Genomic DNA, 11,521 nt, shown 5'->3' with positions numbered 1-11,521 from the left:
AAGCTAGCACTAATATCTCTTCACAGACCTCTCCTTTGAACTGCAATGGCAGGCACCAACTGGAAATGGACTGCATTGTCTCACTAATCTAGTCCTGAAAGCAGAAGCATTGCAGTGGAAGACTTCTCCATTATGCTGACTCAGAGACTTTCTCTTCCCTGAAGATATTCCTGCTGCTAAGAAAGCATTAGACAAGGTTTGTTAATATAAGTAACCACTCCTTTTGGTGGCTGGCCTCCAAAAAAAAGTCTCAAAGGTGTTAGAAACATGACAATTAACACTCCATTTAATAAACAGAATAATTTTGTTCTTATAAGATAATTTTGTTTTAAATCCTAATTCTCCATATTAGCTACTGGGAAGACCTATTGATGGAATTAATATCACTGATGAAATTTGTAGAAGAATACAATAGTGGATACTAGTGAATCACCAAGGACATCTGGAATTTTGAAGGAGAATGTTTCTTTTCTCCATCATCACCTTCTGTTGGATTTGCCCAACAATCCAGAGCAAACCCAAAAGAAATCATGAGTCACACATAATAAATGCTGTGCACAGGTGAATTTTAATAATGATTTATTTGTAAAGAAACAAAAAACAATTTGAATTTAGATATATATTGGATAGCAGCCAAAATTCATCTGCTCCCCACCCATGGCCAATACCTACTAATGGACACAGCAAACAAGACAAACACACTCAGGAATCAGGCATCTTGCAGTTCAGTCCATCTTCTGTTCCACTGCATCAGGCAGAAGAATGGGATCATGTCTCAAATTGAAGTTAATCTCTTATGGCCTTTCAAGTTCAAGATGTACTCCTTGAAACCAGAGTTTCTCTTTAAACCTGTTTGAAAAAGGTCAGTTAATATTGCCCATATTTTTAATGGTGGCATAGACAATTCTTCATGGTCTTGTGAAAATAAAAGGTTAGAGATCAAATAAATAGTGATTACAGAGAGAACATAAAATATTCTAAATCTCATCTTACTGACTAGAAGATACTAGCTATAAACAACAGAAGATAAGAAAAAATTAGGATAAATCTAACCTTTCCATACAGTCTACATGTTTTAATCATACTGAATTCTCTATGTGACTTATGTAAAATTATGATGATCTTGCATGTGATTTTTCACTCAGGAATACCTGCCATAGCACAGCAATATGGGAAAAAACCCTGAATAAAATATGTGGGATCAATGCTTTGTCAGCTGGTCATGAAGCAAGCGTGCAGGCCGCTCACAAGGAAAAGGACAAAGCTTTTGAACCAACACGTGCAAAAACTTTCCTTTATGTTCACAAGTTGTGCTACATCTAGATAGATAAACCTCAGAAATTTAAAGACAAAAATACTCTTCCTTTTTTATCAGAGCCTAAATTCATGAGGTGGGATTTCATCCTGTGCTGAAATTCACAGGGATTAGAGACTTCATCTATCTCATTTATTTAATCTGAAATTGCCCAGTGGGAAGCACTGTTATTTTTAATCAATTAATGAACAACAACATTAAGTTGTTCCTGTCTTATTAGGCTTGCTACTTATGCTTCAGAATAAGACTTGCCTAGTAGAAAACCTCGCTTATATACTCCACCCATGAAACTTCACGTAGCTCCATCAATTTGCACTTCTGTAATACTTTGTGTTTTAAACTCTTCAATCTTACATTAACATTTAGATTATGACTAGATTTCAAAAAAATATTTCACTAAACATAAATACCTTGCACAGGCTCAATTTTGTAATGTAATGTAATGTAATTACTAGTTCTTTGATCTAAAAAATTCATATCTTTTGACGAAGAATTAAGTGAAAAAAGGAGTCACATATTATGCACATTACATATATTGCCCTGAAATTCATAGATTAGGAAGAGTGTTTGATGCTTTGTAAATTAAGGTCCTTACAGTTGCTACAGTAGTACAAGTTGCAGCATGGAGTAAGATGCAGGTTACCTTACTGGAGTACAATTAGCCACTGGCCTTTCTTCTCCCTCACATGGTGTGTCCTGGGCTTGGACTAGCTCCATTGTGGTGACATTCACTTCTTCTGAAAAGTATCCATCTTCACATTCTGGTTTAGCCCGAGTTACATTGGAAGTACTGGGGGGTTTATTCTTCTCTGAAACAAAACATGTACATTAGTTGCTCATGTAACAAGGCAAGAGGGTGCCAAAAAGCATGCAGCTGGCAGGACGAGTCACCTATCACTGTCACGAAAGCAGAACAGTGTGCCTTTCCAATTTCATTGCTGGCAACACAGATATATTTCCCACTATCAGCAAGGACTACATTTCTTTTTAAAAGGTAATAGATATCTCCTAATTTCTCAATCTGTAAAACAAGAGAATACACATAGGGGATAATTAGTACTACAAAGCAATATAAATTACCTTTCTCCCAAGAAAAATTTCAAGAACATTAAAACATACACTGATATCTCCAGATACTACTTGGATGCCATCCTTTGTCCAGCAGACATGTGGTTTGGGCTTTCCATGTATAGTGCAATGCAGGATTAAATCTTCTCCTTCATGCAGAGTTCTATGTCCAAACTTTTGTACAAAGTTTGGCTGTTCTCCTTGTACTGAAAAAAAAAATCTAATCAATATTCACTGTGTTTTAAGAGACATAATTAAAACAACTGAAGGAAATAATCTGTTCTGGTAAAGTTTATCACATTGACAGACAAAGAGAGCCTTTACTGCTGTCTGAAACTCAGGTTAACTTGTTTGCAAGACAGTTGGCACATATCATTTATCTATCTAAAAAAACCATTTGTTAAAAACATGGATATTAAGCACCCAAGAATGTAATGCATCAGCATAGTGGTATTAGTTCCATGGAAGTGGTAAAGAATCATGTTATTTGATAAGATATTAGGCAAATCTGTGTGAATTGTTTCAGTGAAGGCAGAAGATTAATTATTCTACACAAATTTAAAGTGATAAAGTCATGAGAGCAAATTTTATAATTTAGTGCATTATTGTACATCACACTTTCTTCACTCCCCCCCACCCATTATTTAAAAAAAAAAAGTTATTGAAAATACTTTAAAAATTGATATTTGCAATAATGGAGGGCAGAATGATGCCTCTCTGCTACTTTGACCACATCATTATTTTGGCCATCATTAATATTGAGACCATGTGCTACCACATCATCCAGTACAAATTTGGTTCAGATGAAGGATGGGCAAATAATTGCTTTTCTATTGCAATATCCAAAGCACATGAGATTGATTTTGTGCTAGCCTCATGCCAGCTGAGGAAGGACAGATGATGCCTGAACCTCTACAAGGACTGATCAATACAAATTAACCCATCAAAATTGAAGAAATTTTGATCATCAGCATCAGTTTGCTTTCTGTGACTTGTAACTTAATGAGCTATAAAGCTGGATTTATTGAATCTTTGTATTACTACCTAAGGTTCCACTTATATTCCACCTACAAGGTTACAGTAAAAAGAGAAGACAAGCTTAGAATTGACTAAGAATGCTTGACACAGGGAATGTAAAGCAAAGAGGATGTTAACACAAGAAGAACTCACGAAGACATCCTACAATAAAAATTATCTTTTTGCATCTCTATCACATAAAGAATGTGTCCTTCTTCCTCTTTAATATATATTGTACCACATTTCCAAAATATTTGTCGAAAGTTATCACTGGCCTTCTCTGAAATAGAAAGGTACTGAAATGTGTGTTAAATGACAGAGTTTTAAACTGTCATGCCACCATTACTCCACAGTTTAAGAACAAAAATTTTTTCTTTATGCTATTAAGAAACATAATCAGCTTATCTCACACAGGTGCCCATCAACTTCTAACCCCAAATATATTGAGCAAAAGGCTATTTTTTCCAAGTATGGGCCTGCTGGCATCACAAGGCAGACATTTGGACCATTGTATTAATAATATCATTCCTTAGGTGAGCTCTTAGTTGCAATAAGCTTTCAAGCTTAGCTGCTTTTCTATTTTTTCTAGGTACTGCAGGACTGAGGCACCAATACAAAGCAGAAGAATGTAAATTTTACTCTCCCATATTTGTGCTAACCTTGTGTGACCTCTGTATTAGCCAGCCAGAGCAGCTCAAGCAACTCAGTCCTTAGCTGTTGAAGGTTAGCATGTGCAAGCTGCCACCCTCATTGCATTGCATTGCATGCACCTGGAGCCCAGAAATTTGAGATCATCAGCTTCACTTCAAGCAAGAGAACCAAGTTTACATCCCTGCCTACTCTTTGCAGGCAGTTAGCAATAGGTCACAAGTAGAACATGATTAGCTTGTATTCCAGCAGAAAACATTAAGTGGGCTTCAGCCACTCCTCAGGATAATTTTGGCTGGATTCCATAACTTGGCAGTTTGAATTTCCTTGTTTAGTCATGTTGCATCTCATACCAGAATGATTTTTACCATTTAAAAAAAAATCTTAGTGGAAAGGTGACAGTAATAATCATCAGATCACATCTTGACTTTATATCAGTAAGGCAGCAGAACATAAAAGCTGAAATGTTCAGTTTCTAGAGAACAAAGGGAAATGTATGTGCAAATAAAACCATGAAATGACAGTTCCTGCAACTCGTTAGGGAACAGGCTTTACCTCAGCAAAGTCTGTTGTAAAAGAAGATTTTATCATTTGACAGCAACCTTCAAAATAGAATGGATGGTTATATTTCACCAGTGGTTTTCCCATGATATCATAACAAAAACTCAGAAGACAATTTGTTAATTGCAAATTATTTCTTGGCTGGACATCCCATAATGTCCACATCCACAAGGGTTAGAAAGAACAGATCTGTTCCTTCATTGTGGGAAAAAATAATCAGGTAGCCAGTGGTACTGAAGTACCATCCTTACAGGTTCAGGCAATAATTTTGTCAACTATTAAATATTCCACAAGTTATCTGTAGGGACCAGTAGAGTTATGCTGCAAACTGGTGAATAAGCACAGAAAAATCATCAGCCTGGAGGAATGCAAAAACTGCAGGGGAAAAGTCCACCTTTATCTGTCTATTACAGAGCCTTCACCCCTGCCTGAAGTCTCTCTCACACACAGGTGTGCAGGTCAAGCCAAATTGGTTTTAACAGCCAGTTTTTAAATTAAATTGCTTCACAGTTATTCTCAATCTGTTTACTCTAGACATGTAATTTCCAGTCTCTGGTGTCTTGAAATGTGATATTAGCAATTTTATGAACTTCCCCTGTCTTCTCTATGAATTTAGACTAGGCAGATTCCCACCATGCTGCTTAGAGACTTTGGAATTGCTCAGCATTACTCTAAATCAACAGTGTACTTTATTGTTTTGAGATTTTGTCTCAGTCAAGCTCCTAACACAAACAGAAGGATCCCTTTATTAGGAATATTAAACAGGTCTCATGACCCAGTTGAGTTGAAATATCCATAATCCCAGAGCTCCAGTCTCCTTGAATACCATGTGTAACCTCTTTAAAATCTTGGCAGTAATTTTTCAAGACACAGTTCCTCTAGACCACAGACAATAATACATAGAAAGAAATGACTCCTTTACCCAAGAAAAGTCTCCAGAGAAAGGTGCAGAAGTAAGCATACCTTACTAGTCATTTGAGAGGAACTCACCTTCTCCACTGCAGCTCCAGCCACATCTGATCCCATCTTGGTAATGACTCATCTTCCCTCTGCCTACTGACTCAAACCTGCGACCTCACACAGGCTGCTCCTCTTGAAAAATTAATACAATTAATTCCTTTCCCACTCCAAATTTAGGTACCTTGTGTAAACACACCTTCACACAACTCCATGTCTTGTAGTCAGGCAATATCTTTCACCTTTTCTTAAAGGGTGTCTTCAGATGGGGAAGGAGGAAGGGAATGGAGGTTAGTTATGTGTCTAATGTCTTTCTTCTAAAGATGGTGGGACTGAGGCTTAAATCTTCTCTATAATGGAGCCATTGGGAAGATGTAAACATTTTGGGGTCTTGACAACTATAGGCTCAAAACTGTGACTGCAACGAGGGGAAGTCAGAGCTGTGAACCAAGAAAGAACCAGAACCATACCAAACACCCAGATGTATTCCCTGCTCTACAGAATGGTTAAAAGAAGGAAGAGGTAAAGCATGCATAGTATAAACTATTAAAAAAAACCAATGAGAGTGGGAAGCATTATGTTAAGATTATTGCTGCAACAGAATGTTTTTTTCCTTCAAAGAAATACTAGTGCATCATGAGACTACATCACTGTCACTCCTTTTTTTTTTTTTTTTCCTTTTTTTAATATTATCTAACCAGAACACAGCTGGAATTTTCCAGTAATTTTTTAAAGGACTCATTTGAGTCCTTAAATAAAGGGTATTTAAATCCAGACTGCCAGCACAGCAGTAACCAGTGTTGATTATGTCTTTGTTTACAAAGCAGAACATTAAAACCACAAGATTTTCAGAGTCCTGCTGTGAATCCAGTATCTCTAATCACTCTTTTTGAAATCTTGTTTCTTGCAGCAATTAAAATTGTGGCTGATATCCACCCATTAAAAACTGTGCATTTAAAGCTATTCCTGGATGAAAGTAGATGCAATACCACACTCACAAAATCAACTTTTGTTTACCTAAAATTCACAGAAATGGTCAAATTCTCAGAGGAAATTTTTAACAAACAAACAAACAAAGGTATTATATATTTCTACAATGATTTATTAAGATCTAAGTTGCCATTATTGTGAAATGTAAAATACAGTGCAGGAAAACAGGTGAAATTTATGCCTGAGAAAATTCTTGTGAATCTACATTTTTAGGAGATGACTGAACTTAGAAAGTGGTTCATTAAGGGTAATACCAAGTTAGTTAGAACTTACTGTGTTCCCCCATCTGTTCACCACTTCCTCCTCCTGCTAACTCTCATTACTGTGAGGTTATATCATGAGAACTTCTCCTTTTTCAAAGTTACAGGAATTTTTTAAATGTTGCAGTCACTAGGCCAAAATATCTGACCCTCTGCAATTACAATATATATCCTTTTCATAGGAGGCTACACGGTAAAAGTTTGCTTCATTCCACCAAATTATGCAAGAGAAAGTAAATAATTCATCTTTAAACATTTTCTATAGCAACTCAACTATAACATGAAAGCTGCTAATGAAAAGATGCAGGAAAAAATCATATAGCTGTTTGTCAACTCTTTACTGCATAAATACAACAAATACTGAGGCTGAAGGATATATAAATTAAGTCTTATATTTGAGGATATATAAATTAAGTCTCCCACTGGCACAATTACATCACTGTTATGTAATAGTTAAAAAAAATTAGAACTTTAATAAAAAAATATATTTGTGGTTGTCCTTGTCCAGAAGGAAATACAACTGTAGGTGAACAAAGTATTGGTTTGGATTTAGTGATTTGAAGTTAAAGGATAATTCTGCTTGACTGACTTTTCTTTTTTTTTTTTTTAATTTTAATACACTTTTGGATAGTTCCCCAATTTGGTTGATTCTGTGTGAAATCAGTGTGTTAAAAATTTTAAACGAGTGCTAATGCTCGCTTCATAAATTATTAAATTTCTTGTCTTATACGAACAATTTAGAGGATTATTAGAAATATTTGTATCTTTAACTTCGTAAGAAGGCAGAGAAAGTATCACAGACATCTATTTAAGCAAGCTGGAATGTTGGAATGTTTCATTTTGTAAACATTTATTCTATTGTTTGCTAGATGCCACTTACACAAATCCTGATGGTTCTGGGTCAGTTCTGTAGCACAATCCCAACTCTATTGGAACTACTGCAGCTTTCCTTTTTGGAGAGTGTATGCTGGGCTGAGACAGATCTAAATCTGATCTGTGTTAGCTCAATCATGAATGGTATGATACCTTTACTAAAAAGCTTTGTTCTAAAAATATTTTTTTAAGCATACAAGCAAACATGTGGTGAAAATAATACATTCTATGTTTAAAAAAAAATCCAACACCTTTCACATCCCATCCCAAGAAAAGACATATCCCAAAATATACAACAACCTGAGCACTCTACCTGGTGCTATACTGACATTTAAAACCTACAACCATTAAAACCGTTTCTGATGCTTTGGGATGCCTACATTTTTAGAAAGCAATACTCAACCTCAGATTCTAGAAAAATATTGTAAAGTTTTTATCTCAACATCACTATGAGAAAGTAGAATAAACACAGAATACTGGTAATAAAGAAACAAACAATATATCCATTTTGCCATAAAAAGTGGTTTGGTACACATTGTGAAAATGCAGTGTAAGAAAATAAATTCAACATGTGATAATTAAGTCCGGTGCAGTCAATGTTGTACTTATTTAGTGAATAGCCAGTACATTAGTGATACACTAATATAGATGACACACAGCATTATCCAGTCTATTCTTGCAATAGGTGGCCTGTTACCTTGCACATGAAGAATGGCACTTGAGGAGGCAGTGCCGTTCAAATTTTTAGCTCGAGCAACATAGAGGCCAGCATCTTTATCACACACCTTCTGAATGAACAAAGTATGCTTTGTCTCCTTTTGTAAAAGCTTTAAGTGCTCATCTGCAGTCAGTTTCTGGCCCTTCTTGTACCTGAAGCAGAGAGTCAGTTTGCAAGTCAGTTTTATCACTGCACGCCACACAGAACTTTGCAAATTCAGACAATCTCTGTCACACTACAGCAGCAGCAAGAGACAGAGAACTGCTGTATTCTCATTTCTCAGTTTTAAACTTAGTCTGTCAATATGCATGAACAGTTAAACAATGCAAATTACTAGATAATAGATTCTTAACAGTAGAAAATTTGGCTCTGAAAATGAGTTTCAACAGACAAGTTACAAGTCTCTCACTGCAGCGTCAGTGAGGTAACAAGGGCCTGGACCCTTGATTTTGCGCTGAGACATTTTTGCTAATAGGTCCTGAGCCAGTCCACACCCAACTCATTAACAGGCTCTAAAGGATCAACAAACAAACTATCTAAACTTGTATCTCACCAAGAACCTGCCTCCATCCCAGCCCACTTAACATTTACCTAGCTCACATCGTCAAACAGGATAGAACAATGCATCAAGAGTTACTTCAGTGAACTGGTGCCATATTCTAACACTAACACTTGAGGATCTATCATAGGGTATTGGTATTGACTCCTGATTTAAAAATGGAAATCAGAGAAAATTCTGGCTCTCCTTGCACCATGATGTTTCAGCGTAGGCTACATTTAACCCAACACAAACATGAAAATATTTTTCCACATGCATATCCAAAGAAATTTCTATACCAGTACAAAATACATGTTATTGGGGAATTTTGAATTAAAAACATTTTTTTTTCCATTTTCATGAATTTCTAATTTGCAAAATTGATCCAGTTGAATGTTATCTTTTTGAAAGAAAATCTGTCAATACTGTATATATTTTTGGGCTAAATTAATGCTTTCTTATAATAAAATTAATATCTTGTTTCACCAATAATACTCCTCAGTCTGTACAATACTGGTATTTAAAACAAGGTAACTTTATTGATACCAACAGAGTATAGCACCAAGGTTGCATTGTCCAGTATTCTTCTCAGTGCCACCGAAAAAATTTCAGTTTAACAAAAACGTACAGTTTAATTCTTTAAATGTGTAATAATAATATTAACATCATTTTTTCCAGTAAGAGGCATATTTAGTTTTAATACATTAAAATAAAGGCCTCCATTTTGAAAGACTAATGGAATAAGTGGAGAAAAGACAAACGAGGTAAAATTGGAGGAATACATGACATAACATATAGAACTATGAAAAAAATCCTGAAATCCTGCCCCTCTTTCAGTCCCTGCTCCCTTTGTCAGGGAATTTTTAGAGTTCAGATGTTTATATTGCATCATCTATATTTCCCACAAATCCAATAATAAAGTAATCTAAGTAGACACATAGCAATTAAGAGAGAGATAGACCATGCACACCAATATATGATATAAAAGTGATTCTCTTAGTGTAGATATTTAGGTGGTGTTTTTTAACATGTAACCTTAGTTTTGATATCTGACTTTCACATACGTGTAAATGTGTTCCCATCTATATAGTGACGATATAAATATTTCAGTGTGCATGCAATTTGTGTCTGTCCATACATAGTGCCCAGAGCCTGGGAAAATGCAGGTGAATTTATTTATAGTAAATCTGAACCATGCAATTGTTTTAAGAAGGCATTCAGCAAGTAGAATGCCATATTCCAGAATAGGAAAACTGAATGATGATTTTTCCTTGAAAACACTGGATATGTTTGCAGTACTTTGATACTCTCATTCCTAAAATTTGGTACAGAGAGATTATTTCAAGTTGGTTAATTGTTGAAAACAATTCTGAAGGTGGAAATCATGCAGAAGTGTGGAGTAGAAAGGATACAATCCATTTATTCTAGCCTACAGATTAACTGATTTGGTTATGAAAGGTTCGTGGTGGCTCGCTACTGGGTCTATTTACTGCTTCTCATTGCAAGCTACCCACCATGTCAGTGTAGGCTCTGGGAATCCCGTTACTTCTACTTCCAAAGTTACCGGAGAACCTTCCATGACGGTTTTGTTAGACAGAAGCTGGGAGAAGTTAGGCGCCTGTCCAGTTAGGCTGGCCATGCTGTTCTTTTCTGAAGAACTTTTAATCTCTTCTCGGGTAACCATCTGCCTCTGACAGCTTCTGGTGGCGTCTGATTGAAACACGAAACCTGAGAATGCATCGGGCAAAGCATGCAGCCTATCCTGGGATTTAGTACAGTTATTCAAGGCATGCAATTTTTCTTGCGTTTCTGCCATGCTTTTATGAAGTTCAAGGTGTTGTAAATGTGTTTTGCATGTTTCGCTCATCATGCTATCTACTGGTTTGGCTTTTATAGGGCAGGAAGCAGTGCTAGTTTCAGAAATTCCTTGTGAGCTGCAAGTCAAAGGAGATTCTGCTCTGACTTTTGGACCAGAATCTGTTAAAGAGATACAAAACTTTTGAAAGTGATCTGATGGGCTTTCCATTCTATTATTTGTAGCATCAGCAAAAGCAAAATTTGTTAAGAGGTCAGGTGCTTCCATCAGTTTTACCGTTCTAGTGGTTTTCTGCAAGCTATAGGAACTGACATGCAGACTATGAGAACTACAACAGAACTGCTCTTCTAGCTCTGTTTCAGAATGTAAGAGGTTGGATTCTGGTGTCTCAGAAAGCGGTGGCAATGATATATCATCAGGTGATATACACTCATATTCATCTCCAGAGGGTGTTTCTTCTGCCAGGAATTCAGTCTGTAAACCATCCTCTTTGGCTGAGGATGACAGCTCTGTGTCCTGTGAAACAAGATCCTCACCAGCTGGACAGATAACTGAAATATCAGCCAATATATTCCTCTCCTCGAACTGGGAGGGGAAAGAAGAGAAAGGAGAGAAAGGAAAACAAAGAAAGAATTATCATTCAATACATCCCCTTGTCATACAAAATCTAGCAACAATATTCTAATTAAGCTTGATGTATTCTGAGAGGAAGAAAGAAATGGGGCAAAAAACAATGAATCAGAAAATGTTGCAGCAGCTT

At 36.2% G+C, this 11,521-nt stretch overlaps 1 protein-coding gene across 3 annotated transcripts in view; it reads right to left on the bottom strand.

The window, feature by feature from the left end:
- Positions 1-568: 568 nt before the first annotated feature.
- Positions 569-11,521, bottom strand: part of CCDC141 (coiled-coil domain containing 141) — a 56,707-nt gene continuing 45,754 nt past the window's right edge. For 2 of the 3 annotated variants that reach the window (XM_054636748.2, XM_054636747.2), the window contains exons 24-29: positions 10,460-11,340; positions 8,387-8,559; positions 2,435-2,589; positions 2,207-2,336; positions 1,959-2,124; positions 569-849 (exon numbers count right to left, since the gene is read on the bottom strand). In XM_054636748.2, coding sequence (XP_054492723.2) covers positions 795-849; positions 1,959-2,124; positions 2,207-2,336; positions 2,435-2,589; positions 8,387-8,559; positions 10,460-11,340 — 1,560 coding nt within the window. In that variant the 3' untranslated portion in view covers positions 569-794. Of the gene's footprint in view, positions 850-1,958; positions 2,125-2,206; positions 2,337-2,434; positions 2,590-8,386; positions 8,560-10,459; positions 11,347-11,521 lie in introns of all 3 variants that reach the window. The other variant, XM_054636749.2, reaches the window with a different exon arrangement.

This window comes from Agelaius phoeniceus, chromosome 7, assembly GCF_051311805.1.
Source record: "Agelaius phoeniceus isolate bAgePho1 chromosome 7, bAgePho1.hap1, whole genome shotgun sequence".
Classification (NCBI taxonomy): Eukaryota; Metazoa; Chordata; class Aves; order Passeriformes; family Icteridae; genus Agelaius; species Agelaius phoeniceus.
This window is presented reverse-complemented; position numbering and strand designations above follow the sequence as displayed.